At 40.7% G+C, this 20,750-nt stretch overlaps 1 protein-coding gene across 1 annotated transcript; it reads right to left on the minus strand.

The window, feature by feature from the left end:
- Nucleotides 1–6,413: 6,413 nt before the first annotated feature.
- DYNLRB2 (dynein light chain roadblock-type 2) lies at nt 6,414–15,547 on the minus strand. Its single transcript, XM_027618993.2, has 4 exons — nt 15,463–15,547; nt 13,175–13,250; nt 7,531–7,698; nt 6,414–6,661 (listed from the first exon to the last, which is right to left on the minus strand). Exons 1-4 carry the CDS (start codon nt 15,463–15,465, stop codon nt 6,618–6,620), a joined length of 291 nt encoding a protein of 96 aa, XP_027474794.1. The 5' UTR covers nt 15,466–15,547; the 3' UTR covers nt 6,414–6,617.
- Nucleotides 15,548–20,750: the final 5,203 nt, after the last annotated feature.

A 20,750-nucleotide genomic window follows, 5' to 3' on the forward strand; every position in this document is an offset into this window, starting at 1 on the left:
ACAGACCTGTCTGGCTACAAAGCAATGTCCTTTCCTCGACTCCACACTGAGTTCTGGGTCCAAGGGGATAGTTGGTTGTCAGGGGGGTCTGGGCTGTATTTCTTTATCCCTTCTGTCTCCCGTACGGCTCTCCGCTATCCCAGACGCCCGGGGCCACCCGGAGTGGTGCTTGGAGAATGCATCTGCCCGGAATCCAGGTGGCCGTGTCTCTTTGCAGCCAACCTCAGAGGCAGAGGCCACTCACCAGGTGGAAATGAGGTAGAGACTCTGCACCTCATGAGAGGGATGTCTCAGTACCTCTTTCCTGCCACAGCTCTGCCTCCTGAGGAGACCAGCAATGGCTTCTCCTCCTGTCTAGCCAAAGCCATGGGCTGTGTGTTGAAGCAAGGGAGTGGGTGACCACAATCCATCTGGTCAAGGCCTCTGATGAATATACACTTCCTAGGGAGCCACTGGGCTCCTGGACTGAGTCTGATGAAAGCGGCCAGGGGTGAGCCAGATATAGTTTAGTGGTTAGGTAAGGATGCTTTGGTTTCAGGCAACAGACGAAACCCCCTCTGGTAGTGTACACAACAGAGGGAGACTTACTAGCAGGCTTTGGAGGTGCTTCATAAACTCCAAGGTGAAACTGTAGTTGAGGACCTGGAACATTTGCAGGGAATCTGTGTTATAAAGCGTGGCAAATGCATTCCTCGCTCCTGAGACCTGGCTCTCTCTGCTACTCTCTGCTGAAAATAGGGGCACCCCCAACACCTGTGCATCAGTCCAACCACATGGGGACTTCCTCTCTGACTCTCTTCCAAATCTAAATACCAAGGAAGTGTCTCTCACTGGCCTCCTCTGGGTCAGGTCACCACTGACAAACTTGATAGAATTGCATAGAGATATTAAGAAAAACCCAGTACGTAGGAATGTGGAAATCCTTATTAAATGATAAAGGAATTTGACAGAATTGTGTCCCTAACAGCATTACAACTCTTTAAATCTATTTATGCATGTGGTTAAATATTAGAAGAGGCCACAGTGAGATGTATTAAATGGCTCGTATTCTGGTAAAGTTGGCTTATTTTCTGATATTGCTATTATTCATAATAATGATTGGCATCTATGCTGTGTTGTAGTTTGGAGTGCTAGGCCACAGCAGGTGGGCACATTTCTGGGCCAGTAAACTCAGGTCCAGAGAGGTGTGGATCCTGCTAACCAGTAAGTAGTAAAGTCAGACTCTAGGCTCATGCTCTTTCAGCTGCACCGTGTTGCACCTCAAGTTGTAAGGTTGACCAAAGAAGGAGAATTTTATTTTATTTTATTATGTTATGTTAATCACCATACATTACATCACTAGTTTTTGATGTAGTGTTCCATGATTCATTGTTTGCGTATAACACCCAGTGCTCCATTCAGTACGTGCCCTCTTTAATAGCCCATCACTAGGCTAACCCATCCCCCCACCCCCTCCCCTCTAGAACCCTCAGTTTGTTTCTCAGAGTCCATAGTCTCTCATGGTTCATCTCCCCCTCCGATACCCCCCCTTCATTTTTCCCTTCCTATTATCTTCTTCTTTTTTTTTTTTTTTTAACATATAGTGTATTATTTGTTTTAGAGGTACAGGTCTGTGATTCAACAGTCTCACACAATTCACGGCGCTCGCCATAGCACATAACTTCCCCAGTGTCTATCACCCAGCCACCCCATCCCTCCCACCCCCCACCACTCCAGCAACCCTCAGTTTGTTTCCTGAGATTAAGACTTCCTCATATCAGTGAGGTCATATGATACATGTCTTTCTCTGATTGACTTATTTCACTCAGCATAATAACCCTCCAGTTCCATCCACGTCATTGCAAATGGCAAACTTTCATTCCTTTTGATGGCTGCCTAATATTCCATTGTATACATATACCATATAAGAAGAAGAATTTTAAAATCATTTCTGTATGCAACAGGAATGTTTAAGGTTGGTGACCTCCAGAGAGCGAGTCCTGAGGTCATATGGTGAAGGGAAACAAGGCGTGGAGGTTTCCCAGATAAAGAACCCAGTAGAAAGGAAGGGGTTCAGTCTTCTTTTCTCTGTGTTCAAGGAATGGTTGGGTACATGGCTAACTCAACCTTCTATATACCAAGTTTTCATAAGAAATATACATTAATGTGTTACTAACCTTAAATATTCAAGATGTTAAGAATATTCCAAACTGCCATGCCGATGCCTGAGTTTCCATTAGTAGAGATGATTTCCTACTGTGGGAGCACTTTTAGCCCCATGATTCCCAGGATTTCAGGTACCAGTTTATCATTTGTAAGGCTTCTGATTGGAGTTGTTAGCACCATTCTGAAAGCTCAGTTTTGGCCCCAAACATGATCTATTTTTTTTTTTTTTAAAGAAATGGAGTATAAGACCAAATACTGGTTGATTGAATATCTTTGGCCATTTCACCTAAACATGCTATAGTGTCCTATATAAGGGCAGTACATTCTTTTCTAATGTCAGAAAAGTAAGAATATTTTGCCCCATGTCAAAGACATACTAGGGATAATTGTAATCTGTCGAAGACTAAGAAAGGGGGAGGAAATCCAAGTCTTAGTCTATGGTAATTTTTGATTTTGAGGATGATAGGCAATCTAGCTCAAAAGCCAGAATGTACCCTGCAAAAGGAACTGTGAGAGGCAGTACCTGCTGGAGCTTTGGACAGGCTCCTACCCATTCTCTGCGGGGATGGTCCTGTTCTTCAGTGATGAAGATTTGGGAGTTTGTAACGTTAATGATGTGTAAATGCATTTTCAGCTATTTTATTAAGCTGGCCTTTCCAGGTTCATTATCATTAATATTTATGGCTGCGATATGTTCCTCCAGTGAGTCTGCAAATAGCTCTCCTATTGTTCGGGTAAAATTTATAGCAAGTTGGTCTAAGGGGAGGCCCCAATGTGTCCAGGCTTGTACTTCTCATAGGAAATGAAGGCTTTGGCAATGGTTTTGTATGGCTGTGGATCTTTAGTCTATCGGTTCAGGCGTCTTTTCCATAGGGCTAATTAACTATGCTGTTATGAATCCAAGGGGGGAATGTGAATGTCTGTGTGCTGGAAGGCAGAGAGGGGTGGTACAAGTTCCCAAAGATCATATCCTCCTTTGTTGCAATTGGTGTTGGCCAGTTCTACTTTTTTTGCCATGGTCTCTGTCTCCAACAAAGGGTTACGGTGTCCTTTGGATGCAGAAGTGCAGCCAGAGTTCCCTGCCCAGTAGGACGGAAGAGTCTTCTTCCCAGGAAGAGCCCACACAGAGCCCTGGCACTTGTAATGGTGTCATCTGCACCTGCCAGAGATTTCCCACTGCTACATCTCAAATGGGGCTTGAAATTTCTGGCTGGGCCAGAAGGAAGGAAGTGGCTTTACCACTCAGCCATGCACCTGCTGATGAGCTCTGGGTGGGCTGGGAAGCTATGGGGAGATGACAGATTTAGGTATTGGAATCAAATGTTACCTCTGGCACATTTTATAACAATGAGCTAATTTTTACTTCCTAAAGACACTTTTTTGGGGGGAAATGTGGAGCAAGTCTCACAAGAGCAAAAGCCCTCTGAAGAGATTATAAGCACCAATTCCATAGACAAGATCAGTCCGATATGAGCCCATATACCCAATTCCTGGAAGACACCTGACTGTTGTTTCAGGTGAAATCCTCACCTGTAAAATTGAGGGATAGATCATCTCTGTGATCCTTTCCCTCAATAAAGCATTTTCTTGCCATTTGGATTCTAACAAGGCCTTGTTTATGTCTGGAACTGCCAGCGGATGCTGAAGCTGTCCCTGCGTGAGTGAGTTATGGTACCCACACCTCACTGGGCTGAAGGATGAGGTTGGGTCCAAGGTGGTGTATCTGGTCTCCAAGTCATGGCATGGAAGGAAGGGAAAGCCTGTGACTGAGACATTCTCTTGGGCTGAATTTCCTCTACTTACAGGCTGTGTCTGGGTCCAATTGGGGGGGGGGGCTACAGAGTGGGGAGCAGGTGGCACTGGGGACTCTGCGGAGAGGAAATACAAATTTGATCCCACCTAGAGGTGGAAAAAAGAGAACAGGGTTCTAAAAACAGCTAAAAAATTAAGAGACACAGCAACCAAATGCAGGATGTGACCCTTGATAGAATCCTGGATTTCAAGACACATCCCAAACGCAAGGGAAACAAAAGCAAAAATGAACTTTTGGAACTTCATCAAGATAAAAACTTCTGCACAGCAAAGGAAACAGTCAACAAAACAAAGGGGCAACCCAGGGAATGGGAGAAGATTTTTGTAAATGACACTACAGACAAAGGGCTGATATCCAAGATCTATAAAGAACTTCTCAAACTCAACACCCAAAAAACAAATAATCAAGTCAATAAATGGGCAGAAGACATGAACAGACACTTCTCCAAAGAAGACATACAAATGGCTAACAGACACATGAGAAAATGTTCATCATCATTAGCCATCAGGGAAATTCAAATGAAAACCACTTTGAGATAGCACCTTACACCAGTTAGAATGGCTAAAATTGATAAGGCAAGGAACAACAAATGTTGGAGAGGTTGTGGAGAAAGAGGAACCCTTTTATACTATTGGTGGGAATGCAAGTTGGTACAGTCACCTTGGAAAACAGTGTGGAGGTGCCTCAAAAAATTAAAAATAGAGCTACCCTATGACCCAGCCATTGCACTACTGGGTATTTACCCCAAAGACACGGATGTAGTGAAAAGAAGGGCCATATGCACCCCAATGTTCATAGCAGCAATGTCCGCAATAGCCAAACTGTGAAAAGAGCCGAGATGCCCTTCAACAGACGAACGGATAAAGAAGATGTGGTCCTTATAGACAATGGAATATTACTCAGCCATCAGAAAGGATGAACATGGTTGGGACTGGAGGAGATGATGCTAAGTGAAATAAGTCAAGCAGAGAAAGTCAATTATCATCTGGTTTCACTTATGGGTGGAACATAAGGAATAATATGGAGGACATTAGGAGAAGGAAGGGAAAAATGAAGGGGGGGAATTGGAGGAGGAGATGAACCATGAGAGACGATGGACTCTGAGAAACAAACTGAGGGTTTTAGAGGGGAGTGGGGTGGGGGACGGTTTAGCCCGGTGATGGGTATTAAGGAGGGCACGTACTGCATGGAGCACTGGGGGTTATACACAAACAATGAATCATGGAACACTACATCAAAAACTAATGATGTACTGTATGGTGACTAACATAATAAAAAAAAAGTAAAAAAAAAAAGAATCCTGGATTTAAAAGAAAAAGATATAAAGGACATTATTGGGACCATTGGGGAAATATGAATATATGACTGTGTATTAGATGATATTATATCAATGTTAACTGTCTTAAATGTGAAACTGGGGTTCTGGTTATGTATATAACTAATAGATACACTATCTAGAGAAAGAGATGAAACAAATGTAGAATATTAAGAGTTGGTGAATGTGAGTGAAGCTTATGTGGGAGTTGACTGTACTATACTTTCCACACTTCTGCAAGTTTGAAGTCTTTTACAATAAAAAGTGTGGAAAAATGACTTGAAAGTCAGATACGTGCTATAGTTTAGGGAACCGCGTAAAGGGTACACAGGATCTCTGTGTTATTACTTACAATTTCATGTGACTCCCCAGTTATCTCAAAAATAAAAGTCTTGATTGAGAAAAGAGAGGATAGAAGGCAAATATAGCAAAATATTAACATGTTCTAATGGGGCTTGGAAATCTGTTATATTTGTTCTGTTATTTTTTAATTATTATTTTTTAAAGATTTTATTTATTTATTTGAGACAGAGAGAATGAGAGAGAGAGAGAGAGAGCACATGAGAGGGGGGAGGGTCAGAGGGAGAAGCCGACTCCCTGCCGAGCAGGGAGCCCGATGCGGGACTCGATCCAGGGACTCCAGGATTATGACCTGAGCCGAAGGCAGTCGCTCAACCAACTGAGCCACCCAGGCGCCCTATTATTAGCTTCATTATTTTCTGAATCTTTGAAATGCCTAGTAAAAATACACCCTCTGGAGTTTTCTGGTCAGCCCTCCAAGCGTGCACCTGGCCCCAGACCCTCTGCTGGTCCCGCAGGCTGTGCTCTGAGGAGTCTGCTGCGCAGGTGGGAGGAGGCGCTCAGCCTTGGAGCTGACCCTGCCCAGAACCACGCCTCCAACTTTTTACTTCCCTTGTTTAACCTGGGAAAGCATGTAGCGCCCCCAGAGGGTCAGGACTTCCTACTTCCCTTGTCGCTCCTGCTGTGCTCCACCAGATCTCCCCACATGCTAAGGAAATGGGCAAAAGGACACAGCCCCGCTGCTTCTTGGTGTATCTCTAGACTTCAAAGACTGTCGCAAGGAAGACTGTCTTCTCATGAGAATCCTTCAGTTGTGTGTTGTAGAAAAAAAGAGAGACCCACATACCAGAATTCATTTATTACATAGCTAAATCACAACTTTACAATACATTCAAAAGGGACTAAATGAGACGTGCACAGTAGTTTAAATGTAAAAATAGAAAACAATGTCCAAAAGGTCAGTTCGATTGGAATATAATTTTAGTAATAAAGAGTAAAGCGTTTTCAGCCAGGAGTCACAGGACAAGCTGGGCCGTAGCAAGGCTATTCGCATGGATTCTGAATGACAATCAAAAGATATTCCTTATCTGTGGAGAGAGGTGGACAAAATTAACCCACCTGAAAAATTAAACTTAATAAATGAATACTTCAGCTAACCTGCTTTTCTCTTCAAAACATCACTTGGACTTTCTGTAGACCAATGGTTTCCCATCCTCATGGCACTTTGGAATCACCTGTCCAGCTTTCAAAAGCTACCATGACCTGGGGCCCAGTTCCAGAGGTCCTGATTTCATTGGCCCGGGGTGAGGCCTCAGGTGTCAGTAATTGTTTTTGTAAAGCTCTCCAAGTGCTTTTAATGTGTAGCCAGGGTGAGAACACAGGTGGAGAAAAAGCTTCAGTTTGTGGGTCATTCTGATTTTATAGATGGTTCTATAGAGAAGTTTGTTCTAGACTAGACTTTGGAGCATGAGTCCTGTTTTATACAGACATTGGCTGATATTGTGCATGTAATTCCTTCAGGGAAAGAAGTATTTTTATGGCTGCTGTCTGTCCGTAGACCAAGTGAATGGGTTCTCTCCCAGGGAAGGTATAAGACCCTACAGGCCTTTGATCCACTCCCTACTTTATCCCTTGGACAGGAGACATTTCTCCACTCTCCTGAAAGTCTCAATGTCCTAAGTTCACCTAATGTGGGACCTACATCTCCTAAAAATTTTGATTACTGATAATAAATACAAATGGGCAAAAATTTAAACTTCTTCAAAGGTTACATTTGTCACTAATTTCACAAAATTTCCAGGTTGGATTTTTCAGATTCAAACATCTTCATTTTGTAATTGAAGAACATTATGAGCCATGTTGCATGTTAAAATCTATACTTCCAGTTCTTTGAAACAAAGCTTCTATCCAGTAAAGCAGAAAGATGTTTTAAATATGAAACAAAATGCCACATTACCTGGGGCTACCATGATTTCATGTTTCTTTGATCTGATCCTAAGAAAAGTGAGGTCGTTTTGAGGATCAATGTCACGGACCGTGCTCCTGGCTTTCATCGTCAGCTGGTGAAGAAGACCTGCATATTGAACCGTTGTTGAGTTGTCCAACGTTGTTCGGATAGGAATGCCTGTTACGAGATTCACTTTGGGTTCACATTTTTTGATTATCAAAAGAATATGCACACGGTGGAAACACTGGAAAATACTGGTGATTGTAAAGTGGAAGAAAATGTTATGGCTGAGATTACTCATTGGTAACAATTTTAGCTTATTCCTTGCCAATCTTTTTGTCTTTACATGGGTTTTAAAATATACTTGCTCAAACTATCATAACAAAATTGACTCTTGCTTTTTTTCTTCATTTAAATGATAGCATATACAAGCTGTTCTTGTCAGTGATAATGTCATCAAATTGTTTTTAATGGCTGTCCACTTTTATAAACATAATATAACCAATCCCCCATTGTTAGATTGTTAGGAACGGTTTTTGTTGTTACTGTTGTTGTCGTAGCTAATGGTGTGATGAACGTTTTTGTGCATACGTTTTTTGGAAGCTGTGAATTGATTACTTCAGAACTAAGGTAACATATTACTCTACAAAATGTACCTCCAAGCGGCCAGTCTACAACCATTGTGCTTCGAAATGCTTGGTCTGTGACCTGGTGCTAGTTTCCTCCCCTAAGGCCAGAAATAGAAAGGGATATCACAGCCCATGTTGAAGAGTATATCAAAAAGGGATTTTAAACAACATTTCTTTGTATCTCCTCATACAGTATCTTGCATATCTTAAATTTTATAGTAGGGGACACAGCAGCGAAGGCACTCTGGTTTTGCTGGGCATCCCTTGGTTTGCACTCATTCTTGGCTTAAGCATTATTAAATTTGGTTGCTTGTGTGCTCTATTGTTCCATTATGTGCATTTAAATCTGAACCTATTAATTTAACTGGGAAAATCTAGCCAGACAAATATGCAAGTATAATTCAATTCAGTTCAAATCAATCTAGCTCAATTCAGGTCGCTTGGTGCTTGGGGCTTATTTTTGAACAGGTGCTGTGCTAGGGACTTTACATATGTTGTGTTGAATCTGAGAGGGCCTTCCGATGATTTTGAGAACTACCGGATAGCCAGGGAATTGCAAGGATTTGTTTTGCCAACTTGCCCTTAATTTAGGGGGACATATGAAGGTGAGTTTGGGGTTGCTCAGATTCTACAAGTACCTGAATTAAGGCCACGCAGTGAAAGAGGCAAACATAGCTCTGGGCTTTCCCTCAGAGAATGCAATTCCAAAAACTGTTACACAAGAGAGGACTTCAGGTGTGGAACAGTAATTACAAACTAAGGATTTTCCCAGTTTTTCATATTCTTTGAGAACATCCATTCTGACCATGAAACAGACTACTTGCTTTTCTCTTTTAAGAAAACCATTACCTCTGGAATGGGTCTTGCCAAACAAGACAAGGACAATATTTACAGGAAAATCTGTTCAATAAATGAGATTTTGTATCAAATGTGTTCATTTCTGTATAATCATTTGTTGGCCACTGTACCCCGAAGTCAGTTCTATCATTCACAGCTGATGAAACATGGCAAGGCCTGTGTCTTTAACGAGCAGCAGGCTGAAATGTAGCAAGCACTCCACCTTTTGAGAGCACCTCCCGTGGACTAGTTTTATTTTGCATCCTGAAGAGTGACTACCTACAAAGTCTGCACTGCTCAGTGTCAAAACAAGAAATACAACCAGAATAAATTATTTAAAATATAGATGACAAGATTATGAATCCAGTGTTCAGGCCTATTTAGTTAGTCTATTCATGATCCAAGTCAGTAAATAAAACAGCTAGCCTTTCTGAATAATAAGTGCACGCCGGGGAAACTCTTGGAGTTGTTCATATCCACTACAGACCACTTGAAAAAAATCAATCAACAAATACTTATTGAGCTCTTTCTTGGTACCATGTGAGGTAATTAAAAATTTATTAAGAAAGCAATTTTAGCCCATGGTAGAAAATTCACCTACGTCTCCTTCTGAGACATAGCCATTGCTACCAGTTTCTTTGGTAACCTTGCAGAGACATTCTAAGTGTGTTCAAGTATGTTTGTGTTTGCATTCTTCATTCCTTAATTGTATTGTTCTCTATTCTGTACTTTTATTTTCATTCCAAGACTTGGAAAATTATTCCATTCAGTACACATAAGGCTGGGCCACTCAGGTTTGTGACTGCATAACATGATTGTTGAATGGATGCCTTATGAACATGTAACTAATAAATCCTCCTGACGGGCATTTAGGCTGTTCCCAATCTTTGACTTTTGTAAGCAAGGCTACAGAATATGTCTGTGTGCATGCCATTTCACATTTGTGTCTAGGGGTAGGATAAATCCCTACGACGGAACTTCCAGAACAAAGAATATGAATTTGATATTGCTGAATTTATGGTAGTACTTTAAAATAGGACTCTCTATGATCCCAGTAAGCTGGTAGTCTTCGACTGTACATTTGTATTTTGGTTGATTGTATTTCAAAAGTATAAGGAATTGGCTGGATGGCTGATAAAATTTAGTGAAATTCAAATGATGGATTGTTAGAGATGTCAGGAATACTTAAAATTAAGAGCGAACAGAAATCAGGCTTATATATACATAAGAATATATAATAGTTATGACTGCCTGGGAAACAAATATGTATATTCACCAGTATCTAATTCAACAGTCAGTGCTGCAATATTGTAAACAATGAATGGTTTTATAAATGAGAAACCAACATTAACAAAGAATCTATTCTAATAAAAACCTGTACCACTCAGCAGTGGGCGAAACCCATAAGTCTACCTTATTGTCATGGATAGGAGGCTTATGTTTCAGTAACGGTGAAACCAAAGGACTCTGGTTAACACATCATATGAGGAGATCTAAATGTATAAATGTGGTAGAAGGCCTACCTCGTCAGGAATAAAACCTGAAAATATGTTAAAATGATTTGCTGAAAATGACACTAAAACCACTAGTAGTAAACAAGAACACATGAACACCATCTTAGTTAAATATTTTCAGTATAAGGATCATGGGTCTTCTGAAAGCGGCAAAGCTGCGCTATAGTAAATGGTACTTTCATCTAAAATCCAGTAGGCTGCTGAAATGGAATATCTTATGAATTCTGGTCACACAACTTATACCATATGCTGTTAATAAACATGCTTGTTATACACTCTGGTTATTAATAATGTGACCACAAAAATAAACCTTTCGTTTATATTTTTGGGAAAAAAGTTAATTTGGCTTTCAGACGAGTGCCCTGAATCCTAATATAATCTTATCCTAGTAGGGGTTAATTAGATGAAGTTAATTGATATTAAAAATGATATTTTGTTGCCTTTGGATAAGAAAAATATTGAGAAACTTCAGGAAAGTAAAGCAAAAGTCAATTGTAATTCCAACACTCAGAGATGATCACCATAACACCTCCCTGCCTTTTCTTCCATATGTATTTTAAGTGTGTATGTGTGATTGGATATATTTATGATTAGAAAGTATTGGCTTACCGCTTTGTTCCCTGCTTTTTTTCATCTAATATTTAGTTTCCCGTGACTCTAAATATTCCTTAACGTTTTAAACAGAGTAATGGTTCATCCAGTAAATATTACATAATTAATTTAAAATTTTCTCTGCTGCTTAGAATTATTTGTCTGTTTATTTACTGCTATTATATATGATGCCTCAGTGAGTATCCTTTATACTTAAATCTTTTCTTCCTCGCTCCTTAGGATAAATTCCTAGGAGTGACACTACAAATTGCAGGGTATGGGTGCTTTCAGACATATGATGCATATTGCTAGGATTATGTACTTTTGACTAAGATCTTCCAACATAACTCATTAGATGAGTTGTCCTGGGTAGAACAGTGTCCCCTCCCCCCCCAAATTCAAGTCTACCCTAAACTTCAGAATGTGAAATAGGGTCTCCACAGATGTCATTAGTTAAGATGAGGTCACACTAGATCAGGGTGGGCCTGAATCCAATTGCTGGGGTCCTTCTAAGGAGAGAAAACAGACACAGAGAGGAGGATGCCACGTGGGGCTGGAGGCAGAGAATGAACTACTGATGCATCTACAAGCCAAGGAATGCCAAGGACCAGAATCCAGAAACCACCAGAAGCTGAGAGAGCAGCGAGGAAGCATTCTCTAGAGACTTCAAAGAACAGTCTGTCTTTGCTGACACCCTTGTTTCACCTCCTAGCCTCCAGAACTGATAACAACTTTCTAAAGTTTTAAGCCACAAAGTGTGTGGTACCTTGTTATGGCAGCTGAGGGAAACGGATACATTACCTTTCTGAAGCCACACAGATAGCCAGTCTTAGGGGGTGTGCAGAGTTTATGAACATCCTAGGAACTAAAATCATTTCAACCAGAACAATGTCCTAGGGTTGCACCACTTCCTGAAATATTAGGCATAACTCTTTCTTACCTATAAGGCTGATCTTAAATCCTTTCCCTCCTGATCACTCAAGGTGGGTGAGTTTATTATATTCATTTGGTGTTATTTTTCATTTTATTTTATTATTTGCAAAACACATCCAATGTTTTATCTATACATTGAATGTTTTATCTGTCCAAATCAATTAAAAACTTCCACATTCTCAGAACTATTTGATTATAATTCCATTAAGTGTTGGGTATTGTGCCAGGCACTTGACTATTATTATTTCATTTAATGATCACAACCATCAGTAAGGTAGGTTATATTCTATTTTTAATTGATAGGGGATCGAAGTCCGAATTTGACTGTGGTTTGCAGTTGCTCAATAAACATTTGATAGATTTGTGCCAAAATAATGAATAGGTGTGAGATTCTGATGCAAGTACTGTGCTATGGCAATGTGCCAGTTTCATGGTTGCATGATGAATTGCGTGAAGTAGCTATTCTTATTTCAACAAATGCTCTGAGATTTGTGGTACTTCTTGCCCTTGCAAATGCCTGAATTAGCAATGAAACTAGCAGGAGCCTTTGAGAGGTTGCCACCATACCTGAGTGGGTAGTGATGTGCCAGAGAAAATGCTCTGTGGATTGTTAACAGTGATTGTGGAATGAGAGCAAGTTTCTGATGGAAGTCTACAGATTTCATAGGTGGAAATGCTATATTCACAAAGACTATACCATATGTGATTAAAATTGATTCTCAAAGATTTTATTAAGTATGGTAAAGGAACAATTTCACTTAAAATGAAGACTGAAACTCCGTATATTTTATAATGTTAAAATAAAAAGTAACTACCAACAATGATATTCTCCCTATTTTCAATACGATAATTAAATTGGTACTTCTGAAATATTAGGAGAGTTACCAAAGCTTTACAAATTAGACAATGTATAGTGTTTCTTAGGAATATATAGATATTTCTAGACATGTCTTATTCGTATCTTTAATTCTCAGCAGAGCGCTTGGTATGTAACAGAGACTCAGTAGTTGTTTGAGAAGTAAATGTTATAGCTAAAACACGGAAAATATACTTATTTCAAATTCTAAGATGTCTGTCCTAGGCTTGGCACAACAAACAGGTTCTTGGTTGGCTTATGCATGTCAAAAAGGCATCCTGTTATATATTTACCTTCTGCATTTACGACCATAGTTCCAATAACCCCTTTATGGCTCTGGATCCTCTTTAGGGTTTCCTCCACCTCCGCCTGAAGAGATCAGGAAGGCAATTAACCAAAGGGGGCTTTTATGGTAACCCCAATCCTGAAGTGAATAAAGTTTAGAGAGACACCTACCTCCCAATCTCCTTAACATAAAGAACTGGATACTATAATCTCAGACCTCTGGAAGAGAGTTTTGAAGTGGTCAGGTCCTGTATCCAAGCCTATATAAGACTCCTACATAAAACCCTGACACATCTCTTGGCCTGAACTCTTCTAGGGGTGGAAAGCTCACTGCCTCACAAGAGTTCATGCAACTTTTAATGTCTCTATTTGCTGGAAAAGCATTCTCTAAATTGGACAGAAATCTTCTCCTACTCATGCTTTGCTCATTGATCTTTCTGTATTCATATGAAAAATTCCTTCTCTGTATTATAGTCCTTCAAATAGTTAGAGATATATGGTTACCTCCCTCTGTCTAAAAGTATCCCTTCACGAGATATCTGATTTTTAGTCCTAAATGTTACCTACTTGGGAGTTCAGATTATTAAATTCAGGATATTCTGTAAACACAACACATTCCAGGATTCTCTTGGTAACGAGAGCCTGGGTCTCAGTGCAAGCTGGATGTTCAACCATGAATGATTATGTTGGAACTCCTTTAATTAACTCAGCTTTCTGAATTAATCTTATGCACAGACTATATTGTACCAGTTTTATTCCCCTCTACCAATGCTAAAATCACAAATAATCTTTTTCAAACTTGCACATGATTCCCGAGTGATCACTGGATTTTCTGAATTCAAACAGTATCCTGCAGTTTCTTGATGAGGGTTTGTGATTTATTTTTTCCTTCCAGTATCACAGAGGTGAACATTATGCTACTTTAGTAAAAAAGATAGTTTTCCTTTGCACTTGATGTGGGCAGGGACACTTATGTCCTCTTTTCCACCACTACAGCAGGAACTTCTGCATTTCAGGCATTTGTGTGCTGGACTCTCACTTTTTGCCATTATGAATATCATCTCTATTATTTACCTAGCATGCTCTTTAAATTATCTCACTACTAAAAGCTTAAACACATTTTACAGGGAAACTATACATCACTACCACTACTGAATGGAAATCTGCTACTATTTGTCATAAACAGAAATAACCATAAAAGCAAACAAAATGAAGAGAGAGCATATGATTAAATTCTACCCCAAAGAAAGGTCTGAGCCTGAACTCTGATATTCAGGTGAAAAATGGAAATTACCAAATTACAGTGGTATTAAGGACCTAACAGTGCCGGGGGCTTTCTCCTGGATATAGTTCTACAGGCTGGGGGGAGAAAGAAAGAGGAATAACTTTTCAGATGTGATTTGCTGTGTTATTTGTTATTTCCGAGCTATCTTACATAGCAACTAGAGTTTGCATATCACTTTGGGAAACACTGCACTAAAGCGAAATAGTTATACAGGGGATCCAAAATGTATTACATTTTTGCCGTCTTTAAGGACAATGTCCACAGCTCCTTACAACCACTCACACCCGTTTATCTTTTTTTTTTTTTACTTCTCTCCCAAATGCCTCTCTGCTGTCAGCCTTTCCCTCTCCTCTTCCAGTTGTTTTTTCGTGATTTCTGCGCCCCCCAATACAATCTCTTAATCCCCATCTCCAATCTCCTTTTCATTCCTCTTAAAATTCTTTCACCTTTCTCCTTTTCAAATTATCCCCAGTCTCCCCTTTCCTTTCCTTCTCCTTCTTTTTCATTTTTTCTCTCTCCTCCTTTTCCTCTTTATTTTCCTTTCTTCTTTCTCAGTGTCGCCTCCGTCTCCCCTCTCCCCATTCCCCTGCTTTCCCTGTCGCATCTTTCTTCCTTCCCAGGATCTGACTTCCCTCCTCTCCATCTCGTCTTTTCCTTTTCAAACTTTTCCTCGCTGTCGACGTCTCTCACCCCCTCAACATCTTTCATTCCCCCCCAATCTCTCTCTTTCTCGATATCTACACCCCGCAAATTCCAGCCCCCGGAATCAACTCCATAGGTATCTATCCCTCAAGATAGTTTCCCCCATCTAGGTATCTTCTCCCCTCCAAGGTCGCCCTCTCCTTCCTCCAGGGTCTCCCCGTCGCCCCTCCAAGAAGCTTCTGGAGCCCCCAGCCCTCGCCGCGACCCCGGGACGGGCGGGCCAGGGTCGGCCTCGGGGGCCGGCCAGGGAAGGCCCCCGACGTCGGCGCCCCTGGAGCGACGGGTCGCAGACGGAGGCTCCAGATTTACCATCGTACGGACGGCGAGACTCGACTCAGTCCGGCTCCACCGTAGCCCAGGACGTCAGCAACGCTTCCAGCCGTTGCTAGGAGACGGGGGAGGATGTGACCTCCCGGAAGTGTCGGTGCCCGCGCCTGCGCGTATGCAGGTCCGGCGGCAGCCGGGGGCGGCTCTTCCGCCCTGAAGTGGTCTTGACACCTTTCGGCCGCCGTAGGCGGAGATTGAGGCGGGTGGCTCCCGGTCGTTTACCTGGGTACACCAAGGCCCGCGTGGTCGTGGGCCTGAGGAGCCGAGCGGGCATAGGCCTGGTCATTCGTTCGTCCATTCAGTCATTCATTCCTTGAGGTACGCTTTAATGTAACAGCCACTTCCTCATTCAAGAACGTTTTCTTGAGGCCCTGCCACGTGCCGGGCGCTCTGGGCCTGAGTACACTGCAGCAGAGGAGACAGACCAAATGCGACACACGAAGCAACACTGTCCCAGTGTGACATGTGCTCTGGAGCCACTGAGCAGGGGATGGGTCCGTCTGACTCTGGGCTTGGGCCGCTTTAGAGATTTGGTGACAGACTCAGCGGCCTTGCCGACGCTCAGGGTACTTCCGTTCGCACTGTCCTCTTTGTTTCCCGGCCCCCCACCGATAGTTTTTTTTTTTTTCCTTAAAATTTATCGCAGCGTTGAATAGTATATATATATATATAATAAGTATATATACTTATTATATATATATATATATTTGTTGATTTATATCTCCTTACCCCCCAGACAGTAGGGTAAGCTACATCTTCCACTCTCTTCAAGTGGTAGTGTCCCTTTTACTGCTCTTCAGTCAGTTGGAGAGTTTCTACTCACCAGTGTATTTGTTTAATCCATTAGGGTTTTGTTTTGTTTTATTTTTGGTTTTTTTTTTTTTTTGGTCATTATCTGTCAGCAGTTCTGAGTTGCTGAGAAATTGCAGGTGGTAGTGTTGGAGGCTCAACAAATTGCCATAGAAGAGCATTTCACTAGCTATTTAAGGAGCTGATGGAGGAAACGAAAAGGTCAGTTAGGGATGGTCAGAAGTCACTTGACCTTTTGAAGGGCATTGGTAATGTCTCTGTGGCCTGGGAGGCAGAGACTAACCATTGTGAGAAGTGCAGCAGGAACGTGTGGTGGCTGGAGTCATGATGTCTTGGGGTTTGAAGAGGGCAAACACTGATTGCTAGATACAAGTTACAGGTTGGGAATTCATCCCCACTGGACCGGGCTGTAGGGACTTCCTGTGCTACTGATGGGGTTTGTGGTTCCATTTCCCAAGAGCAGCCTACAGCCAAACAAGTCAGACTTACTGTTAAGAATGTCAACCAGAATCTGAATTCACCCCTGTCAGGGACGCTCTGAAACAATTTTGAAGCTGGTCCATTTCAGCTTAGAGTCTATCATTTCGTGACATTATGACAATACCGTGAGGAGCTCTAGTTCTGCTTTCTTGTTTTGGTGCTGGGGGAGGAGATAATGGTCACTGTCATTCTGTCCTTTTTCCTCCAAGAAACTTAATGCCTCCCAAAAACCCAGATCACAATAGCTAAGTAATCCTCCTTTTGACCAACACCTGGATCTCCAACCAGGATTATTTGGAGTGGACAGCTAAGGTTGTAGGGGAGGAGTCGTGTGTGTGTACAGATCTGGCTCTTGACTGATGGCCTCTATCTAGCATTTTAAGTAGTAAAAGTGTAGGTATTTTCAGTAATAAAAATGGTTGAATTTTATAAAGACTGGTTCTAAGGCTCTCTGGGTGTTTCTGATCAAGGATATTCCTACTTGATTGTGTAGCCATTTGTTTTGCTTATAAAAATCGGTGGCTCTTCACCATATCTGTTCTGTCACTCAGCTTTAATGAAGGAATCAACTGCATATGCATAGAGTGTGAATCCCCTCGTTTGCGGAGTCAGGGTGTCAAACTCGCTCAATAGCTGACAGCTGTGATTAGAGCAAAGCAAGACTCCGGCGTGAAAGGCACTGACAGGAGTACCCAACTGCTGAAAAAGTAATAAGAAGTAGCCAAACTGACTTCTAACCAACAGTCAAGTTTGACTCACTGTGCACAGGAAATCAATGAAGAGAATATGAGCCATTTTCTCCTTATTGATTTTCACTTCTAATTATTCCTTGGAGGTAGCTTGGTTTAGTTTTTATGCCTTTTTGTGAATTATCCTTTCCCTTCTCCTCCTCCTGCCATCCCGTTACGCCTCCTTTTAACCTACAGTAAGTGCTAAATAACTTTGAACTTAAGTGAAAGAATTAATGCATATTTTTTTTCAAGTATTCTGAAGTGACCCCCAAATTTGTGGTACATACAAAGTCCATTATTCTTCACATAATTTTGTCAAATAATTTTGTCAAAATGAGGTGATTTTTTTCTGAGGTCTCTCTTTCCCACTGGTAGTTTGCTAGTGCTCTTTGCTTAGCCTGAAGAAATCCAGGTAATTTGACAATCTTGAGTCCTCTCTTGGAATTTTCTATACCACCCCATACATCTATCTATCTTTGGCATTCGTGTTTAGTTGGTAAATACTATCAACTGGGCCATGGAATATATTTGGTGCCCATTTTCTCATAAGATAAGGCATTCTTTGTCAACTTAAACAGAACTTCTAGTACTTATTTCACTTCAGAAAGTGAAATGTTAGACTCTTTCATTAGACTCTTTGAAAATGCCCCTTAGTAGTAAGGCAGAATTAGAGGATGTCATTGATCTCAATAAGTATTCCACATAATATGGCCTGTTGCCATAGATTTGCAGAATTATAGGTTTAAGGTTTCAGAAGGTCAACTATTTTCTACTTATTAGGACAAGGACACCCTCTAGGGTAATTCTTTCTGGGAGTCAAGTGTCACATAAACATTTACTTGCCATAAAGGAATTCTCTCTGTTGGAATTAAATGGTTTCCTTGAGTGCAGAATTTGGAGTTGCATGCAGCTGGGGTGATGTTCCTAGGTGTGTTTCCCTGAGTAAAATAAATTCTCAGAGCTTTCATTTCCTCATTTATAAAAGAGGAAAGATAGTATCTACCTTAGGAAGTTGATTGAGATTTAAATCCTACGGGTAAATGCCTGGCTTGTACCAGATGCCCAATATGGGTCATTTTGCCACGTTTCTTTCTTGTGTCTTTTCCTTTCTTTAGTCCATCCTTCCTTTTATCTTTCATTCCTTTTCTCTTCTCTCTCCCTCCATCTCATCTCTTTCTCCAGCCTCTTCCTCTCTACTTCTGTCCCCTGTTTCTTTTCTCTCTTCTTAACCACCTTCTCTTCAACCTCCTTTTCCTTCATGCCCTCCCTAGGAAAAAATATCCAGAATTCATATTATTGACTTTCTCACTAAAGGACATCTTTCCCTTTCTTCTCTTATTCCCTTTCTCCTGCTTTTCATATTGAATATATTCTTCATTGACCTCTAATCTCATTTTCCCACAAGCTCCATTTTTATTTTTATTTATTTATTTAAGTAATCTCTGTGCCCAGTGTGGGACTCGAACTCACAACCCCAAGATCAAGAGTTGCATGCTTTACCAACTGGGCCAGCCAGGTGCCCCCATAAGTCCTATTTTTCAACTTCTAGCACCAGTAAGCAGTTCCCAACTCAGTGAATTGCACTTAGTAGAGATTCTCAGTATCTCAGAGTTGAGGGCAAACTAAGTATTTTCTCATCTGTTAATTTTGTTCAAAGAAGGAAGGGCTGAAGGGAGCAGTAAATCCCACATACCTTATGTACCCCTTCTTTTTTCTGATAATCCATTCCCAAAGTCTTTCATCTATTTTTTTCAAGCTCTCTGATCTATTTAGCTTCAAAATTAGGTTAAATTTGGTAGGTATGACACAAAAAAAGTTAGATGCATAAAATTTAGGGTGGTGAGCTACTAAAAAATGAACTCTTGTGTAACTCTCAACTAGGTGAAGAAATAGAACACTATCTGTATTCCACAAGCATCCACATGGCCAATTCCAATCATTACATCCATAGTGTATGGCCTCAGAAGCCTAAAATATTTATCTGTCTCTTTACTGAAAAAATTTGCCAGTCTCTGTAATAGTCTGTTCCTTCTCTCTTTAGTTTTCAAAATATGTTTGATGGTTGAAAACAAAAAAATTATAACATTGTTCAGAGTTTTCAGAATATATACATATAGTATGTAAAATAATTACAGTAGAAAGTCGGGGAGGGAAAGTGATTTATCTAAGAGTAAGGATCTTACATTCCACTTGAGGAATTTAAGTAGTGATTCTAAGTAGACTGAAAAATGAGGTATATAGCTCCTAGAGCAACCAGTAAAAAAGCATACAGATGTAGCAAAACATCATAATAGGTAAGTTAAAATGAAATACTAAAAATTGTTCAAATAATCTAAAAGGGAAAAGGGCAAACAGTGGAATGGAAAACAAGTGGAACAATTAGAAAGCAAATATTATAATTGTAGAATTAAATCTTGATATATCAGTGATTGCATTAAATGTAAATAGTCTAAGCACATCAAGTAAACGGTTGTTAGAATTAATTTTAAAAAATGGTCAGTGATTTGTGTTTCTGGAAATTTGGAGTAGATGTGCTTTTCCCTCTTCTTCCTACTATATAGAACTAAAATGCCTGGAAATTATACAAACACAAGAAGACTCTGGAATATGGAAAGAATTAGATTGCCAAGGGAATTTGGGACCCAAGGAATGACACGATCATAAGTTACCTGGGTTTTCTTTTTGCTGTGTATATTCTGGACTTGGAGCTGAAGAAGCTGGTAACCCAAAAATCTGACAGACATGGACATTTTAAAAAGCTTTTTAAATTAATTTTAAATTAAAAATTAAAAAAAAAAGTTTATTCTCTAGCCAAGGGACCAGGAAAGGACCAGCCAGCAAGATGGAAAGTCATAGAAAATAACCATTCTTCTCCAGCCAAACACCACAGAAAAAGACTAGAAAGGCCAGGTGGAGAGTATAGACTTCCACTCTCACTTCACTATAACTCCCCCCATCCTGCACCAGACAGTATCAGAGAAGGCTTAGTAAGAAGTCAATTCTTTCATCCTTCTTGGTATTAACTAATTAGGCACCTCCCCATGCCTTGCAGCAGTTTCAGTGAAGTCCATTTGGGAGCCTGGACTGCCACCTCCTCTGTAGCATATGATAATCACATTAAATATAAACAATCAAAATATACTAACAAAAAGGTGTAGATCATCAGAGTGGATTAAAAAACATGACCTAACTATATGCTGTCTACCAGTAATTGACTTCAAATATAATAATATAGGCATATAGGAAATA

Source organism: Zalophus californianus, chromosome 17 (genome assembly GCF_009762305.2).
Source record: "Zalophus californianus isolate mZalCal1 chromosome 17, mZalCal1.pri.v2, whole genome shotgun sequence".
NCBI lineage: Eukaryota > Metazoa > Chordata > Mammalia > Carnivora > Otariidae > Zalophus > Zalophus californianus.